The sequence below is a fragment of the Camellia sinensis genome, chromosome 8 (genome assembly GCF_055761805.1).
Source record: "Camellia sinensis isolate YWXY chromosome 8, ASM5576180v1, whole genome shotgun sequence".
NCBI lineage: Eukaryota > Viridiplantae > Streptophyta > Magnoliopsida > Ericales > Theaceae > Camellia > Camellia sinensis.
The window spans coordinates 112,681,436-112,700,042 of record NC_138968.1 but is presented as its reverse complement, the minus strand read 5'-3'; the positions used below and the strand labels follow the sequence as shown (position 1 = coordinate 112,700,042).

Below are 18,607 nucleotides of genomic sequence, written 5' to 3'. Positions count from 1 at the left end.
TTCTGAGTAAGCCGGTTGTCGGCCAGATTTAACCCAACTCATATGAAGGGATCCACACAAATGGAGCTCACCCACCCGCCACACGGAAGGCAGAATGTCAATTAAAATACAACGCGATGAGCCAAAGCAAATTAGTACCCTCCGAAAATCAACCCCTGCTCAACTGGATGGAAGAGGTATGCGCAATCCATGAGCCACCGCCCCGAGTGGTGTGTTACTCATATTGCTCAAATTGTAATTTTTTTGTGATTAATTGTGTAGTACATTTTGTGATACTCGAAAGAGTAGTGCTATAAATAATATCATTTTTTTACATTTTGTTTTCTTATCACAAATCAATAGGACCTATATTCATAAATGTATATAAGGCCCACTTACTTATGTCTTGAAGTAAAAAAAATGAGATAAAAATATAAAATTATATATAGGAAAATTCTAGACACACCCTTGAAAATAACCTACCATATGCACTCTTAATTATTTCATTTTCTTCTTTAATTATGACATTATTTTTGTTATAACTAATAAATTCTTTAGTTATATCTCATATTATATTTAAATATGATATATTTTTTTAATTATGACTTAAAAAATATAAAATTATATCATTTTTTTTAATTATAGGCTACATATAGTATATTCCCTTTAATATTTCTCTCCTATATTAGAACTTTCTAAAATGGTTTTTCCACGTGGCACATTCTATATTATGCCTCATGACTCTCTAGTTACAATCACAATCACAATCAAACACACGCACAGAGAGGGATGGGTTTCACAGAGAAGCAAGAAGCTTTGGTGAAGGAATCATGGGAAGTGGTGAAGCAAAACATTCCTGAATTCAGTCTTCGTTTCTTTACCTTGTAAGTACAGAGAGAGCGAGAGAGAGAGAGAGAGATTTCCCTCTCTCCCTGCCCCGCTATCTCTCTCTAGGTTCCTGTGTCTTAGTTTAAAACCTATGAATATGCTAAGACAATATGGTTGTTTTCATTTATTTATTTTTTAATTTTTGTGTTGTGTTGTGTTGTGTTGTGTTGTGTGTGTGTGTGTGTGTGTGTGTTTGATGGTGGATTAATTAGGATCATAGAGATTGCCCCGGCAGCGAAGAACTTGTTCTCATTTCTGAAAGACTCGAATGAAGTCCCAAAGAACAATCCAAGGCTCAAGGCTCATGCTGTTAAAGTATTCAAGATGGTTAGAATTATTACACACTTCCTTGTCCTTTTTTTCTCTTATATTCTTCTTCTTGTTTTTTTAAAAGTAATTTTCATTATTAAAAATTCAGGTTAATAACTATGTATAATCGTGTATTGAATTAGACTTGTGAGTCGGCGATTCAGCTGCGGGAGAAGGGGGAGGTTGTGGTTTCGGATACAACTCTCAAATATTTGGGATCTGTTCATGTTCAGAAAGGAGTGATTGACCCCCATTTTGAGGTGTTGAATACTGAAACTATAGTCTAATTAAGATGTAAATAAATTTAATATTAAAGGGTTAAGAGTGTCCTTTTGATTTAGATTAATTGTGTGATGTTTATTGGATTTATTAGGTGGTGAAAGAAGCTTTGTTGCGGACAGTTAAAGAGGCAATTGGGGAGAAATGGAATGAGGAGATGAATGGTGCATGGGGTGAAGCCTATGACCAGTTGGCTGCTGCTATCAAGGCTGAGATGAAAGAGGAGCTTGATCAACTTAATCCCTCAACAACCCCTCTTAACTAAATAGTAAACTTTTTTGATGTGTGTATTTGGAGAGAGAGACTGTGTGAGAGGTGATGTTCCCATATGATATGTGGGCCTAGATATGGTGACATGAAATTGGAAATCATCTGCTAATAAGATCTTGCTTTATTTCTGTGTCTATTCCTTTGTTGGTCCTAAATTGTATATGCACCATTAGTGAAGATTTTTGTGTCTTTGGTTATAACTTATTGATGTTAATTATGATTCAAGAATTTTTTGCTATATCTTATGTGAGGTTGGTTATAACTCTTTTTTTTTTTTTTTTTTTTATACTTATAACTCCTATAACATTGAGTTATGTGATTTGTGACAATCAAACTCACAAATGACATAGCTTGCATTTGCATATGGTAGACACCCTCAAAAAGAGTGCATACCATAGTATTACCCATTGTTTGCACGCTAGTGTGTTTACTATATATATGTACGCACTCACGCGCTTAGAATTTAAAAAAAAATGTATGGTGTGTACTGAAATATTTTTTCAATCAACATAATTAGTTTTTCTTAATTATGTGATTAAGTAACTAATCGTGCAATTCTTCTCTTGGCCCCAGTCTAGGATTAGCAAATTTGTGTGGAACAATAATATTCCTCCCAAAACACAATTCTTTTGGTGGTTGTATTGGAAAGAGAATTAAATCAGCTGATTTCCTATGGAAAATTGGAGTTCTCAGCCCCAATGCTTCCAACCAGTAAATTTTTTGCAGGTCTGAACCAGAAACAGCCAAGCATGTGCTCTGCTCTTTTGCCCATTCTCTAGAATATCTGGTCAGAATTGATGCAGCGGTGAGATTATCAATGGGTGATACCAGGCTCAGTTGATGGCTTTTTTCATTGGTGGATTAGCGATAATTTTAAAATTTTGGAAAGAAGAATCTGGAGGACTCTTCCTTTAGTTGTACTGTGGTCACTTTGGAAGCAGAGGACTGAATGTGTCTTCAATGGAGTGCAGCCCACTTGCTTTAAGTTGAATGAGCTTATCAAGTTAAGGCTAGCTCTATGGCTCAAAGCCTCATTGCAGGACTTCCACTACCCAGTGAATGATTTGGTGTTACAATCTCAGACAGATTAGGGACTGCATTTAACAGCTACAAGGGAGGGGGCTGCAGGTGTGGATTGTTGGATATCAGTTCAGGCCAGGGGTGGGGCTGCTGGTGTGGTTTGGAGGGTGTACTGTTTGGGTTGTTTCTTGTTTTTCTTTCCTATCTTCTTTGGTTGGTTTCTCATCAACCTGGGGCTGAAGCACATGATCTAGTTTGGTGTGGGGGGCCATTCTAGTTGGGATAACTCAGTTTAGCTATGATACTGGTTGCTTTCCCCTTGCCTTATTGATGTTTGTATTATACCTTGTATTAAACTAGTATCAATAAAATTCTTCTTCTTTTGTTGATAAAAAAAGGTAACTAATTAAAAAATCATCCTCCATCCTATCGCGCTCTTTAATATGGACAAGTTTCATAACTGAAATTACTTATTTCAGTACATACTTAAATCATATAAAATTAGCACGAGAAGAATCGATCTATCAATAAGAGTATAACTTGTTGCAATAAATATGATCAAATTTGATTTACTCAATTTCAAGAATGTTCTGCCAAACACAATCAATATATTTGTTACTAAGGGATAAACACAACAAAGGATATTAGTAAATTAAGGTCTGGTTTGAGATCTTTGAAAAAATATAAAAAGATAAAAAGCTATTAAAAAAAATTAAAAAATTATCACTATTCAACAGAAAAAATTATAAAAAAATTATTTTTATACCAAAAAAGGTACAAATCACGTTGACGTGAGTTGCCTTTTGCTGACTTTGGTGAGAACAAATTATACAGGCGGAGGCAAGCTTAAGGACGATGTTGTTCGGCCCGTGAGGGCCCATCACGGGTCTCGTTTTGATAATCTGAACCATTAAATATGTAGAACTCTTCGAGTACTATATGTCTGTAACAAATCACGTTTACCGGATATTGCTAACTACATGATCAAATCAGTTTGTATAAAAAAAGAATAGTATTATAGTTAACGATTGACAAAAACTAATCCGATCAAATAGCTATCGATATCCGATCAACGTGATTTTTTACAAACATATAGTACTAGATGAATTTTACACATTGAACGGTTCTGATTACCAAAACGAGACCTGTGGTGGCCCCCACGAGCTAAACATCACCATCTCATTTAATACCCGAAAAGGAGGCAAGCATATCCTCTATGCTAGTCTGCCACATCTCTACCTAGCGTACAACCTATTTCTCTCTCCCTTCTCCTATACACTAAATTATACAATTTTTTAATACACATTTTTTTTTGTAAAAAGTCAAAAAGTTATCCTAAATAATCATAATTTTTTTTAACTTTTTAATCTAAAAAGTCAAAAAGTATACTTATTTAAGATATTCTAAACAACCTTTAAGTAGTGATGTTTAGAGAAAATAAATAAATAAATGAATGACATGACACACTTAAGCCGAAAAATAAGAAAAAGAACAAACAAAGACAATGCAAAATTGGAATCCTCAATCAGGTATATATATTTTATTAAAGAATTGTTCAAGGAAACTATTAGTCAAAAAAGTAGTGATGTTTAGAAAAAATAAATAAATGACACGACACACGTGAGCCGAAAAATAAGAAAAAGAACAAACAAAGACGATGCAAAATTGAAATCCTCAAGAGATCGGGTCTCTTTCAGGTATATATATTTTATGACTGGAGGGGTAGTGTTTGGGTGTGCAACCTTTAAAGGCTGCATGCCATATGCAATTTAGGTATAAATTATTGGATCAAAACAAATTGATCTTGACCCTTCAATATTTTAATGATTTAAAATGGGTTACCTGTACCCTCTGATGGATCCAACTCCTGCAGTGCAAGGGGGACCTCTTTTGTACTATCCTTTACTTTTTTTTTTTCTTTTTTTTCTTTTTTTGCAATACGGTCCTTAAATTACTTTATTATTTACACAAGTTTTTTGGTTCATAATTTTATATTATTTTTTATTTTAGTTTAAATATTTATTTGTTTTTTTTTATTTTTATTATATATATTATTTTTTTTATTTATTTATTTTTATTTTTATGCTTGAGATAGTAAATCTAGTGATTGTTGATAATATATAATTTCTTGATTTATTTTATCAGTTCTTTTTTTAGTAAATTCTATGTCTCTAACAATACTAGTATTTAGTAAATTTTATAGAAAATTATGATGTTGATTATTTGAGATTAATACTAATAATTGATTACGATCTAAATAAATTTATAAAATATGCTATGCAATTTTGAAGCAATAGTTACATAATTATTATTTACAATATAATTATTCATAAGATAATAAATTAATTTGAAAGAATAGAAACTAAATTGAAATTTGAGTCAAATTATAGGGGTGAAAAGTATAATTTATCCCAAATATTAAGTGAAAATACAACAAAGCGATACAATGGATGGACAATTCAATTTGAAGTGAATTTCATTAGAATTGACATTGGAATCAAATAAACAATGGATTGGATGATTTGGACACCATTAATTAATTATTGATTGAATCACTTTGCCACCACTAATTGATTGGGCAATTGACTAATTGATTAAATTACTTGTACACCACCAAATGATTTTGTTAGGAAATTGACCCTTCCTAACCAAAATCGGTGAGACACGAAATAACAAATAAAGAAAAAAAAAACGAATCAAACAAATCACACACAAGAACACAAGGATTTACGTGGTTCACCCCAGAATAGGGCTACGTCCACGGCTGCTGAGGTTTTTCACTATGATCAGAAAAATACAACTCTCTCTTTTTTTCTCTTACCTAAAAGAGTGCCCCTCATCTATTTATAAGTATAGAATTAGAGTTATACGGAAGCACATGGGAATTACGCAAGTACCCAAAAGTACTTATCAGGGTCCACCAACCCAACAATCTCTCACTTGGAACCTTATAACACAAGCTCTCCATCATCTTCATCACATAGAGGAACGCTGCAACAAGTTGATCTTCCTTCATCAATCTTGAAGGCCAACTGAAGTTGCATACAACTTCAGTTTGTCAATGGTGACTGTCTTGGTCAACATATCTGCGGAATTCTTACTGCCTTGGATCTTCTCAAGATACAAGACTCCTTCATCTACAAGTGAACGAATGAAATGGTATCGCAACTGAATGTGTTTCATCCTAGAATGAAAAGTCGGATTCTTTGCAATATGAATAGCACTTTGACTGTCGCTATGCAAAATACTCATTTCTTGCATCTTACCTAACTCTACTAGGAAATTCTGTAACCGAGTCATCTCCTTCCTAGCTTCAGTAATAGCAACATACTCAGCCTCTGAGAGGGTGATTTATGATCAGGAGTTGGGCCGAGGTAACGGCCTAGCAGATTGAGAACCCAACGGTGCATGGGGCCGAGATGATTGACCATCCGCCAAGAAATGGGCTGCCTGAACCTGGGCCGAGCAGAACTTGGGCCAAGTGTGAGCCGCCCCGGCCCAAGAAGGAGCTCGGCTAGATAGCGCTTGGTTGGGCCGAGCTACCAGATCAGGGGATGGCTGAAGCCAGACAAGCTAAGTGACCGGCGCCCGGTAAGGCGTGGTCAGCCGAGGAGACTGTTTGACCGGCAGGAAGGCCGACCCAAGGAGGTACCCGAGCTAGGCTCTGCCGGGATGCCGCCTAGCCCGGTCCTCCATGTGTTTATCCGGTTAGGCGCTTGGGTATGAAACATGGTATGGCCGTGGTAGAGCAGCTCGGCTGTCGAGCTTCAGCTGTGAAGTCAGGCAGTTGAGATTAGGTGACGTTCAGCAAGGTCTATGCTGACAGATGGGATAGCAGAGCCACGTGTCAGGAGATGACTGGAAGTGGATATGGGGCTCAGAAGGTATATAAGCATGTCTGCGCCCCCCATACGGGACACACGAATATCTCTGTAAGGAATTCTTACACTCAAACACTCTCTCCCTTCTCTCTATCCATCCTAAGGTGTGTGCTAACTTGACCGTCGGAGGGTTTTTCCGGCCACACACCGCCGGGTAGCTCACCGTTGCTTGCTCGCAGGTGATCGGACATCGACGGAACTCGGAAGAAAGGAGTACGGGCTTGCCGGAATATTTGCTCCCCGTACAATTGGCGCCGTCTGTGGGAATCTTAACAGACAAAACCTTGTCTTCCAGGTTCATCTGATCGCCGTCCATAGCGAACAACGACGAGTTTCCGTTGTCCGCCATAGACGGAGCCACCCCGGAGTATACCCGAAGGAGAGAGGGACCTCCTGCTGTCCACCCAATGGCTGACCTGGGAACGCCCACTAGCGGACAGTCAGGAGACGCGCGGGACAAGCACGGACAAAGTCATGGACATTCACAGAGTCCAGACGGTCACCGGCGGAGGAGAGACTCGCACGCCAGGCGACTGGAAAGCAAGTTGAGGGATCAAGATGCTGTCATCCGGCGAATGGCGGCGGAGATGGAAGATCTCAAGCGGCATGTCAAAGGGAAGGGTGTAGCTGGAGTGGGAGGCCACAGTGAGCGCATCCCCTCCCGCCGTTCAGGCGGACAGAGTCAGCGACGTACTCAGTCCATATCTATTACCAGAAGTTACCAGGTTGGTGATTCCGACGCAGGTGCAGAGAAGTCAAGCGCGCAGGACAGCACCTACAAACCCTCACGTCCGGAGACGACGTCGAGGTACTCTTTCTCCGCTCATTCGGAGGATTTGCGGGCAGTCCTAAAGGAGCGGGCTCGCCGGCGCGAAGCTCAGAGGATGCCGGCGTTCCAACGGTTATCTTATGGGGTTCATGCCAGCGAGGAGGTCGGAATGCCTCCACCCCGCCAAGCAGTGCCACTCTTTGAAGATACGGACTTGGCCAGGCTGAGTGCCACCCCCTTCTCCCTGGATATAGAAACAACACCACTTTCGGCAGGCTTCCACCAGCCTAAGTTCACACTTTACGACGGGAAGACCGATCCTTACATGCATGTGAGTCACTTCCGACAGGTTATGGCCGGACATAGGCGAAATGACGGACTTATGTGCCTAATCTTCCCGTCAAGTTTGGGCGAGCTGGGCTTGAAATGGTTCGAGAGGTTGCCGGAAGGGAGCATACAAATGTGGCATCAGTTGGCCGAGGCGTTTGTTACGCGCTTCAAAACCAACACGAAGACACCAAAGGAAGTCGATCACTTGCTAAGTGTCAAGATGGAACCGTGTGACACACTGAAGGCATACAACTCAAGGTACTGGGAAACCTTCAACGAAATCTTGGACTGCCCGGTCAACCTTGCAATCACACAGTACAAGCGAGGTCTCCCGGTCGGACATAGACTGCGGGACTCGCTTACCATGCACCAGTCAACCTCCATGGGCCAACTCATGCAGCGCATCAATGAACACATCCGAGTTGAGGATGACGCGTCAGCTTCTGCCGTGAAGGCTACTCCGGTGGCAACAGACAAGAAGACAGCAGGCAAAGTGCACGCAGTTGGGCAAGAGTCCAGCCGCTCAGGTGACCGAGCAGAGGAATCAGACCGCGGCTCGAACCGCAAAAACCGGGGTAGAGGACGTCAGAATGACCGGGATGACTACCTCGAGATGACGTAGCGGACGCAAACCGAAGGTTGAAGGCAAGGACTGGCATAACCACGGTTTTCAAAATCCCAATCTATCGCATACTTAGTGAAGTCCGAGACGAGGAGTATGTCCGGTTTCCTACTAAGTTGGGTGATGGACAAAAGGGGTATAATCCGCGGTATCGTTGCACGTTCCACCGAGAGAGGGGCCACCGGACTGAGGATTGTTTGCCTTTGCGGCAACACTTGGAAGAATTGGTTGCGGCCGGGCATCTGGACCTTTACATTGATGGCGGCGTGAAGCCGAATTAGGCTCCAGTCGATCCCAGGGGACAGGATGACCGAGATGCACCACCACAAGGAGTTATTAATGTCATCCACGGCATCGTGGAACCGGAGCGTGTTTGCGAACTCCGGGGCATGATAAAAAAGGCAGAGCATATGAGGGAAGTTTTGTCGGTACAGCCTGCCATCAAAATGGGGAAGACAGAAGAAAAAGAAGTGATTAGTTTCACCTCAAGGGACCTAGAGCGTATCCAGACGCCGCACAATGATGCCCTGGTAGTCACGCTACGCGTCAAGGAATTTGATGTTAAACGGATTTTGATCGATCAGGGAAGCTCGGTCGAGATCATGTATTATGACGCGTTCAAGCAGCTTAAACTCCGGGAGACAGACTTGGCTTCGGCGACTTCGCCGCTGGTCGGATTCAACTCACAACCAGAATGGCCTTTGGGAAAGATTATCCTGCCGGTCAAAGCGGGATCCGTGGTCAAACAAGTTGAATTCTGGGTGCTACAAGTGCCTTCGACGTACAACCTTATCCTTGGAAGAGGATGGCTGCACGCCATGCAAGCTGTAGCATCGACTTATCACCAAGTAATGAGATTTCCCTCGGCTATGGGGGCAATCGAGGAGATTTGGGGCGATCAGGTCATGTCCAAGCAGTGCTTCGTGGCGGTCAACGGAGGCCGGGCTGCCAAAGGATTCGTTCAAATGATTGAATGACCGGAGGACCAGGGTGTCTTGGATGATGTGGGCACCAATGCCGAGGATAAGGCTGTTGAGGAATTGGTTGAGGTGCGGATTGATACCGAGCAGCCGGACAAATTCTTCTTGCTCGGTTCAAGTCTCACGGCCACAGAGAGGACCGAGATGATTGAGTTTTTGATGGCAAATATCGAAGTCTTTGCATGGTCGCCTTACGACATGTCTGGCCTCGACCCAAGTTTTATCTGTCATCACCTCAATGTCTTCCCTGGAGCAAAGCCAGTCATCCAGCGAACAAGGAGATCGGCGTTGCATCACGCCGAGGTAGTTACTGAGGAGGTAAAGAACCTGCTTGAGGCACGAGCAATTCAGGAAGTGCACTATCCTCGGTGGATTTCCAACACAGTAGTGGTGCCTAAGAAGAATGGGAAGTGGCGAGTCTGTGTCGACTACAAGACGGTCAACCGAGCTTGTCCAAAAGACAGCTTCCCTTTGCCGCGCATTGACCAGCTAGTGGACTTGACGGCTGGACACAATAGGCTCAGTTTCTTGGATGCGTACCGCGGCTATCACCAGATCGCCATGCACGGGCCTGACCGAGAGATCACCTCTTTCACGACTCCAAGGGGACTTTTCTGCTACCAAGTCATGCCTTTTGGTTTGAAGAACGCCGGGGCAACTTTTCAGAGGATGGTGACCAAAATGTTCGCTCCTCTGCTTGGCCGGACAATGGAGGCTTATATTGATGATATGGTGGTAAAAAGCCGACATGAGGCAAACCATTTGTCCGACTTAGCAGAGATGTTTGCCATTCTAAAGAAGCACAAGCTGCGCTTGAATGCGTCAAAGTGTGCCTTTGGCGTGGGATCCGGAAAATTCTTGGGTTTCTTAGTCACGAACCGAGGCATCGAAGCAGACCCTACTCAGATCAGAGCCGTGCAAGAGTTGAGGCAGCCCAGCTCGGCTAAGGATGTGCAGCATCTGGCCGGAATGGCCGCCGCGCTTAATCGGTTTATAAGTCGGTCATCAGATCGCTGCCGCCCTTTCTTTCAAGCGTTGAAGTCAAAGTTCTCATGGGACGAAGAGTGTGACCGAGCTTTGGCTGAGCTTAAGGAGTATCTGTCTTCTCCGCCACTGTTGGTTACACCAGAGCCCGGTGAGGAACTCTACCTTTACCTCGCCGTCTCCCAGCATGCAGTCAGTGCGGTTCTAGTCCGCGCTGAAGGAATCAAGCACCAGCCAATTTTTTATGTCAGTAAGACCTTGCTGCCGGCTGAGATGAGGTATTTGCCACTAGAAAAGCTTGCGTTGGCGTTGATGATGGCTTCAAGGAAGTTGGCACATTATTTTCACGCCCACACCATCGTCGTACTGACCGAGTTTCCCCTCAAGGCCTTGTTTGAACGGGCAGACTTTTCAGGCCAAATTCTTAAGTGGGCGGTCAAGCTGGGACAGTTTGATATGAAGTTCCAGCCACGCACCGCTATTAAAGCCTAGACCTTGGCAGATTTCGTCGCCGAGTTTTCACCTGGCACTCATCCGGTATGCCCCGTCGATATTACCGGGGTAGATGATGAGATGCACGCAACAACAACCGAGGTACAACCAGTTAGAAGAGGTAGCGACGCGGAGTTTGCGCGCACCATCGAAGCACCCTCAGTTTGCACGATTTTACCACCCGGTGATGCGATGACAGAGTTTAGTCTTCCCGACCCATCCGCTCTGTCCAGTCCCGCATCACCAAGGGGGGAAGAAATTGAACCACACAACTCAGACCCTGCGGCTGGCTTGACACCGCAACTTGGTGATTCGCCTACGGACTTGAGCACTACAGTTCAACTTGCTGAGTCCGGTGCCGAATCACCAATAGGGACTGAATTGGAACCGGTCGTCACAGAACTTGAAACCGCACAGCCGAGCAGTTGTGATCCCATTGCCCTTCGCAACTCTCAGGACCCATCCGACTGCTAGAAGCTTTTTGTGGGGGAAATGTGGAAGCTTTTTGTTGATGGAGCGTCCAACCGTCATGGTGCCGGCCTATGTATCGTTCTTATCTCCCCGGACGGCCTAACCATTGAACATTCTATCACGCTTGGCTTCCCGGCATCTAACAACGAGGCTGAGTACGAGGCCCTTCTTGCCGGGCTAAAAAGCGCAATTCAAATGAAGGCTGCCGAGCTTCTGGTATACAGTGATTCCCAGCTTGTGGTTAACCAAGTCTCTGGGGTTTACGAAGCAAAGGACGACAGAATGGCGAAGTACCAAGCTCTGGTCAGGGAGCATATCAAGCAGTTTGAGGCAATTAGAGTCCAACAAATTGGTCATGATGAAAACAGCCGAGCTGATGAGCTGGCCGGCCTCACCTCCATGGTAGATAGTACGTCTCCAAATCCCTTGTTGATTGACTTTCTTCCGCGGCCAAGCATCGAAGACGCCGGGCAGACGGATGTACTCTGCGCCGCGCTAGGTCCTTCCTGAATGGACCCCTTGATCTTATTCCTCAGAGACCGGACTCTACCTACCGACAAGAAAGCAGCCCACAAAATCCGGGTGAAGTCAGCGCGGTTTTGGCTCTCTCCGTCGGGTGCGCTGTACAAAAAGTCCTTCACTGGTCCTTATCTAAAGTGCGTGCACCCGAATAGGGTGGAGGCCTTCTTGTATGAAATTCACGAAGGCATTTGTGGCAGCCACATAGGGGGCAGGTCCCTGGCCTACCGAGCTATTTCCCAGGGATACTGGTGGCCGTGCATGCAGGCCGACGCACAAAAATACATCCGCCAGTGTGAAAAATGCCAGAAGTTCTCCCATCAGATCCATCAGCCTGCTAGGGAACTTCTTCCCCTCACCAGTCCTTGGCCCTTTGCCATGTGGGGGCTAGATATAGTAGGGCCACTGCCAACAGCACCGGGCAATCGGAAATTCTTCATTGCGGCCACAGATTACTTCACGAAATGGGTTGAAGCTGAACCCTTGGCAACCATCAAAGAAAAAGACGTGAAGAGGTTTGTCTGGCAGAACGTCGTCACGCGGTTTGGCGTCCCCAAGATCTTGATCTCTGACAACGGCACCCAGTTTGATGGTCGCCTATTTAGAGGATTTTGCGAAGAACTGAAGATAGAATTTTACAACTCCACCCCGGCTTACCCGCAGTCCAATGGTCAAGCCGAAGCATCGAACAAGACTATACTGGATGGGTTGAAAAAATGACTAGAAAAAGCCAAGGGCAAATGGGCTGAGGAATTACCTAGCGTCCTCTGGGCATACCGAACAACCCCGCGACGTTCTACCGGGGAAACTCCATTTGCTTTGGCTTACGGCATGGAGGCGGTCATACCCTTGGAAGTCGAAATGCCCACCCTCAGAAGCGAGAGTTTTGAGCCCGAGCTGAACACTGAGGCTATTGCCTTGGAGCTGGACCTAGTGGACGAGCGTCGGGAGAAGGCCCTCATCCATGTGGCCGCCTACCAACAGGAGCTCTCAAAGAAGTATAACAAGACGGTGCACCCCAGACCGTTCAAAGTTGGTGATTGGGTTTTGAGGAAGATTACGGGCAACACCCTGGTGCCAGGAAAAGACAAACTAGGGGCAAATTGGGAAGGACCCTACAAGATCACTGGTCTGGCGGGCAAGGGGGCTTACCACTTGGAGGATTTAGAGGGAAGAGCAATACCCCGGCCATGGAATGCGGCCAACTTGAAACTGTATTATTTTTAAGCTTCTGCTTTCTTTTCTTGTGCAAAGAAATTTTTTGGCTTGCACCACAGCATGTAATTCTTTTTGTCAATTTATAGAATTAATTTTGCTTTAGCACTTGGACTGTTGTTTTAATGTTACGGACCGAGATGATGTAATCCGGTTGGAAGAGTTGGTGTTTTGTCCAACTTCGGATTCCCAACCGAGATGATGTACTCCGGTTGGAAGAGTTGGTGTCTTGTCCAACTTCGGATTCCCAACCGAGATGATGTACTCCGGTTGGAAGAGTTGGTGTTTTGTCCAACTTGGGATTCCCAACCGAGATGATGTAATCCGGTTGGAAGAGTTGGTGTTTTGTCCAACTTGGGATTCCCAACCGAGATGATGTACTCCGGTTGGAAGAGTTGGTGTTTTGTCCAACTTGGGATTCCCAACCGAGATGATGTTATCCGGTTGGAAGAGTTGGTGTTTTGTCCAACTTCGGATTCCCAACCGAGATGATGTACTCCGGTTGGAAGTGTTGGTTTCTTCAACTTTGTTACAACCGAGATGGTTATTTCGGTTCATGAATTTGTTTTGTTCTGCTTAAGTGCTTCATTCGAGGTGTGAATTCCAGTCGACGAGATGTTTTGTTCAAATGATGATTTACACCGAGATGTTTTGATGAAGATAACTTAGATGAATACCGTGCAAACACTTGGCAAAATTTGAACTTTTCATTAGTAAGAAAATCATTACAAAAGGTGGGGACAGAGCCCGGTTACATCAAAAGTGTTGAGAGCAAAAATACAAAAAAAAAAAAAGGAAAGAGAACAGAACTAAACTAGGAGGAAGAGATTGGTGAACTCGTCCTCGCCAGCATCAAGGTTGATGGTTGGACAGACGTCTTGGGCACCGGGCTCAGCATTGCCGGGCTGCTCTTGCACCTCGGCCTCCTCTGCCTCAGAATCTATGTCATCCTCTCCATCTTCAAGTCCTTCCTCGGCCTCCGCTTGCAAAGCGCTGAATACGTCGTTTGCGTAAGGCACAAGGTAGACCGGTAGCGAAGCTAGAGGAGGGTTGGCAAATACGTCGGTGTCGGAGCCTTGGCCGAGGTGTTCACAGGCAGACTTCCAGCCTGCTTTGAAGTAGATGTCTTGTGTTGCAAAGACTTGCTTCTTGTAACTCTCCTCGGCCTCGTTAAAGCCGGCGGTGTTTGCAGCCCGGCAAGCTTTCTTCTTCGATTTCTTCAGGGTATCCACCTCGGTCTGGAGCTCATTTTGTTTTTTCTCGGCCGCATCCAGCTGGCCGAGCAGTCTGTTATTGTCGGAGTTGGCCATCTCAAGAGAAGACTTAGCCCGGCCGAGCTCGGCTTGAAGGCTTTCAACCTGGCTGGCTGTGTCGTTGGCTTTCTGCCTAAGTCTGTGGATACGCTCCAAGACCAGATGTTGTTTTTGAATGGCCTGCAAAAACAAAAGCAACGTTGATTAGATAACCGAGCAAAAAGGGAACCGAGCAAACACTTGTGAAATTTTCAAAGGAACATCGACTTACCCTGGCCATAGACTTCACCGACGATTTGACCAACCGAGTGTCGGGGACGTGGTCGCTGCCGACCACGTCGCTCGGTAGTAGCAGGGATATCTTGATCGAAGCAGATGCTCGTCACAAGCAGATGCTCTTTACAAGCAGATGCTCTTCACAAGCAGATGCTCTTTATCAGCCTTGATCGAAGCCGTCGCCGGGATATCTTGACCCCGGTGCTTCAAATGTGGGCGCCAGGCCGGCACTGGGGCGGGGGCGTCTGTTGGATGCTCGGTGGTAAGCTCGGTGACTAGCTCGGCGGACGGGTTTGCCCGAGCTCTTTTACCGGCACGTCGTGCAGAGGGTTCTCGGCTGGATTGCCCGGCGGATTGAGTGGCAAGGGCGACCACAGCGCCACTGGATTGACCGGCGGCTGGTGACCGAGTTACTACGCTCGGCACCTCGGCGGATGTGGCGGTGAGCAGGTTCTTGATTCTGCTGTGCTTGGCCATTTCTTGTTCCTCGGTCAGGCGAATGAGGGGAACGTCAGGAAGGGAAGGATCTGGAGGCGGCGAAGGAGCACTACTCAGTTTGGATGGTCCTTTCTGACTGGCCATCGGTCTGAGGATGATAAGCACTACTCAGTTTCAATTCAGTACCCAATGCAGTCTGTAAGCTTTGCCAAAATCTCGATGTAAACTTTGAATCCCTGTCAGAAACAATGGACACAGGCACTCCATGTAGTCTAACAATTTCATCAATATAGAGTATAGCCAATTTGTCCACATTATAAATTGTCTTAACAGGTAAGAAGTGAGCAGATTTAGTCAGTCTATCAACAATAACCCAAATTGAGTCCATACCTTTACTAGAGCGAGGTAATTCAATGATTAAATCTATGGTAATATGTTCCCATTTCCTCTCCGGTATCGGTAAGGGCTGCAATAAGCCTACGGGTCGTTGATGTTCGGCTTTGACTTGTTGGCAATGAAGACATTTTGATACAAAATCGCCAATTTCTTTCTTCATTCCTGGCCACCAGAAATTCAGTTTCAGATCTTGATACATTTTCGTATTCCCTGGATGGATAGAAAATTTTGAATTGTGGCCCTCTTGCAGAACTCTTCTTTTCAATTCAGAATCATTTGGTACACACAGTCTTTCTTGAAATTTCAGTACATTACTTTCAAATTTGAAACCCGGTCTTGGTCTAGTTTCCCTTTCTTCGATGATCCTCTTTAAGAAGTCATCCTGTTGCTGTTTCTCTTTAATCTCTTCAATCAGTGCCGGTTAAGCAGAAATAGCAGCTAAGGTTCCACCTTGTTCTCGTACAACAATTTCAATTTCAGATTTTTCAAGGTCACAAAGCAACTCTTTCTGTCCGATAAGCAAACATGCTGAGTTTCCAGTCGATTTTCGACTCAGTGCATCGGCAACGATGTTGGCTTTTCCCGAATGGTACAAAATCTGTAGGTCATAGTCTTTAATCAGTTCTAGCCATCTCCACTGTCTCATGTTCAGTTCTTTCTGTGTGAAGAAATACTTCAAACTCTTGTGGTCGGTATATACTTCACATGTTGCCCCATAAAGGTAGTGACGCTAGATTTTTAGTGCAAATACTACTGCAGCAAGTTCCAGATCATGGGTCGAGTAGTTCTTTTCATGCGGTCTCAGTTGTCGGGAAGCATAGGCAATTACTCTCTCATTCTGCATTAAGACACACCCTAAACCCTTATGAGAAGCATCACTAAATATGGTAAAACCATCCGTACCTGAAGGTAAGGTAAGAACTGGTGCAGTCACGAGTCGAGTCTTCAACTCTTGGAAAGCTGATTCCCTTTGGTCAGTCCAGTCAAATGACATCCCCTTCTGTGTCAGTTGAGTTAATGGTAAAGCAATTTTGGAGAAGTCTTTGACAAATCTTCGGTAATACCCAGCTAGTCCCCAAAAGCTTCGAACTTCTGTCACATTTGTTGGTCTAGGCCAGTTGACTACAGCTTCAATTTTCTGTGGATCAACAGGAATTCCATCTTTGCTAACAACATGCCCCAAAAACATGACATGATCAAGCCAAAATTCGCATTTAGACATTTTAGCATAAAGTTTATGTTCTCTTAGAGTCTGTAGGGCAAGTCTCAGATGATGTTCATGTGTCTTCTATACTTTTGGAGTAAATCAGTATGTCATCAATGAATACAACAATAAAGTCATCAAGGTACGGTTTAAAGATTCTGTTCATGAGGTCCATGAATGCAGCAGGTGCATTGGTAACTCCAAAAGGCATAACTAAAAATTCGTAATGTCCATACCTCGTTCGAAAAGCAGTTTTATCAATGTCTTTTGGTTTAACTTTCAACTTATGGTATCCGGATCTGAGATCGATCTTAGAAAACACTTGAGCACCCTGTAACTGATCAAATAAGTCATCAATACGTGGCAATGGGTATTTATTTTTCACAGTTACCTTGTTCAGTTCACGGTAGTCAATGCCCAGTCTCAGTGAGCCGTCTTTCTTCTTCACAAATAAAACAGGAGTGCCCCATGGCAAAGTGCTAGAACTGATGAACTTCTTATCCAGCAGTTCTTGTAGTTGCACTTTCAATTCTTTCAGTTCAGTTGGAGCCATTCGGTAAGGAGCCTTAGATACTGGCTGCGTTCCCGGAATCACATCAACGGTGAATTCAATCTCTCTGTCAGTCAAATCCCCTAGCAGATTATCTGGGAAAACATCTGGAAATTCTCTGACTATAGGAATACTGTTCACGTTAGCATCATCATCAGTAGATACAGTCAATACAGAACACCGATATCCCTTACACCCCTTTCTAATCAATTTAACAGCTTTCACAGATGAAATCAAATATGGAGGAGGTACTACTTCGACCCCATTAAACACAAATTCGGGTAAACTCGGTGGACGGAAAACTCCTTGTTTCGTTACACAGTCTATGGTGGCATGGTATTTTGTTAATCAGTCCATTCCCAATATTACATCAAAATGATCAATGTTCAGAGGCAGTAAGTCAATAAACAAATGTGCATCACCAACAATAATTTCACAAGCAGGGTACATATATGCACAGGTCATAGATTCCCTAATGGGTGATGATACAGCTAACAGATAATTCATGGGTTCTAATGGTCTATTCAGTTTTTGCGAAAAAGCATGCGACACATATGAATGTGTAGACCCCGAATCAATCAGTACATAAGCATTTTGGGTGCAAATAGAGAGAATACCTGACACAACGGTCTCGGTATTTTGCGTGTCTCCCGGTACTAGGGCAAACACTCGGCCCTGCCTCATGGGCTCTTTCCCAGTAGCTTTGGGGTTCGATTTTGGTGCAACAGTCGATGCCGCCACGCTTGGTGCAGCTTTACTACTGGCTTGTGGAGCAGAGGGGCAGTCTTTAACCACGTGGCCCACCTTGCCATACCTGTAACAAGCTCTAGATATTTTGTAACAGACCCATTTGTGCTTCTTGCCACACTCAGAACAGGGTGGTATGAAACCACTTCCTTGGCTGGAGCTAGTTGTTGACCCCGTATTCTGTTTCTTATTCAATGGGTTATGCTTGCCTTTCTTGAATTTAAAACCCTGCCTTTTACCACGCCATTCAGACGCTGGTGTTTCAGTTTTCAGTGCCTCGATGTTCGATTCGGCCATCAAGGCTCGGTCAAGAACATTTACATAATTTGGTAATTTCAAAATATTTATTCTGTCAAGAATTGCAACATTAAGGCCGCCTTCGAACTTTCTGGCCTTCTTGTAATCAGTGTCCACCATATGCGGTGCATATCTCGCAAGCTCAGTGAACTTTGTTTCATATTCAGCAACGGACATTGTGCCCTGCTTCAGCTGTTCAAACTCAGTCACCTTTCTATCCCTAACACACTAAGGGAAATACTTCTCGAAGAAGGCTCCCTTGAATTGAGCCCAAGTCATAACTGTATTTTCATTACGGATAAGCATCCACCACCTTCTAGCTTCTTCTTGCAGAGTAAAGGTGGCCAATAGCACTTTATGTACTTTAGAGCACGGAAAACCTCAAATAATTTTTCAGTCTCAAGAACCCATGCTTCAACCTTTAACGGTTCAAGGCCT

The 18,607-nt window shown here is 44.2% G+C and overlaps 1 protein-coding gene across 1 annotated transcript; it reads left to right on the top strand.

The window, feature by feature from the left end:
- The first annotated feature begins 257 nt into the window (after window positions 1–257).
- LOC114297668 (anaerobic nitrite reductase HB2) lies at window positions 258–1,859 on the top strand. Its single transcript, XM_028242130.2, has 4 exons — window positions 258–863; window positions 1,080–1,194; window positions 1,320–1,436; window positions 1,550–1,859. The coding sequence occupies exons 1-4, from the start codon at window positions 769–771 to the stop codon at window positions 1,718–1,720; spliced, it is 498 nt and encodes a 165-aa protein (XP_028097931.2). The 5' UTR covers window positions 258–768; the 3' UTR covers window positions 1,721–1,859.
- Window positions 1,860–18,607: the final 16,748 nt, after the last annotated feature.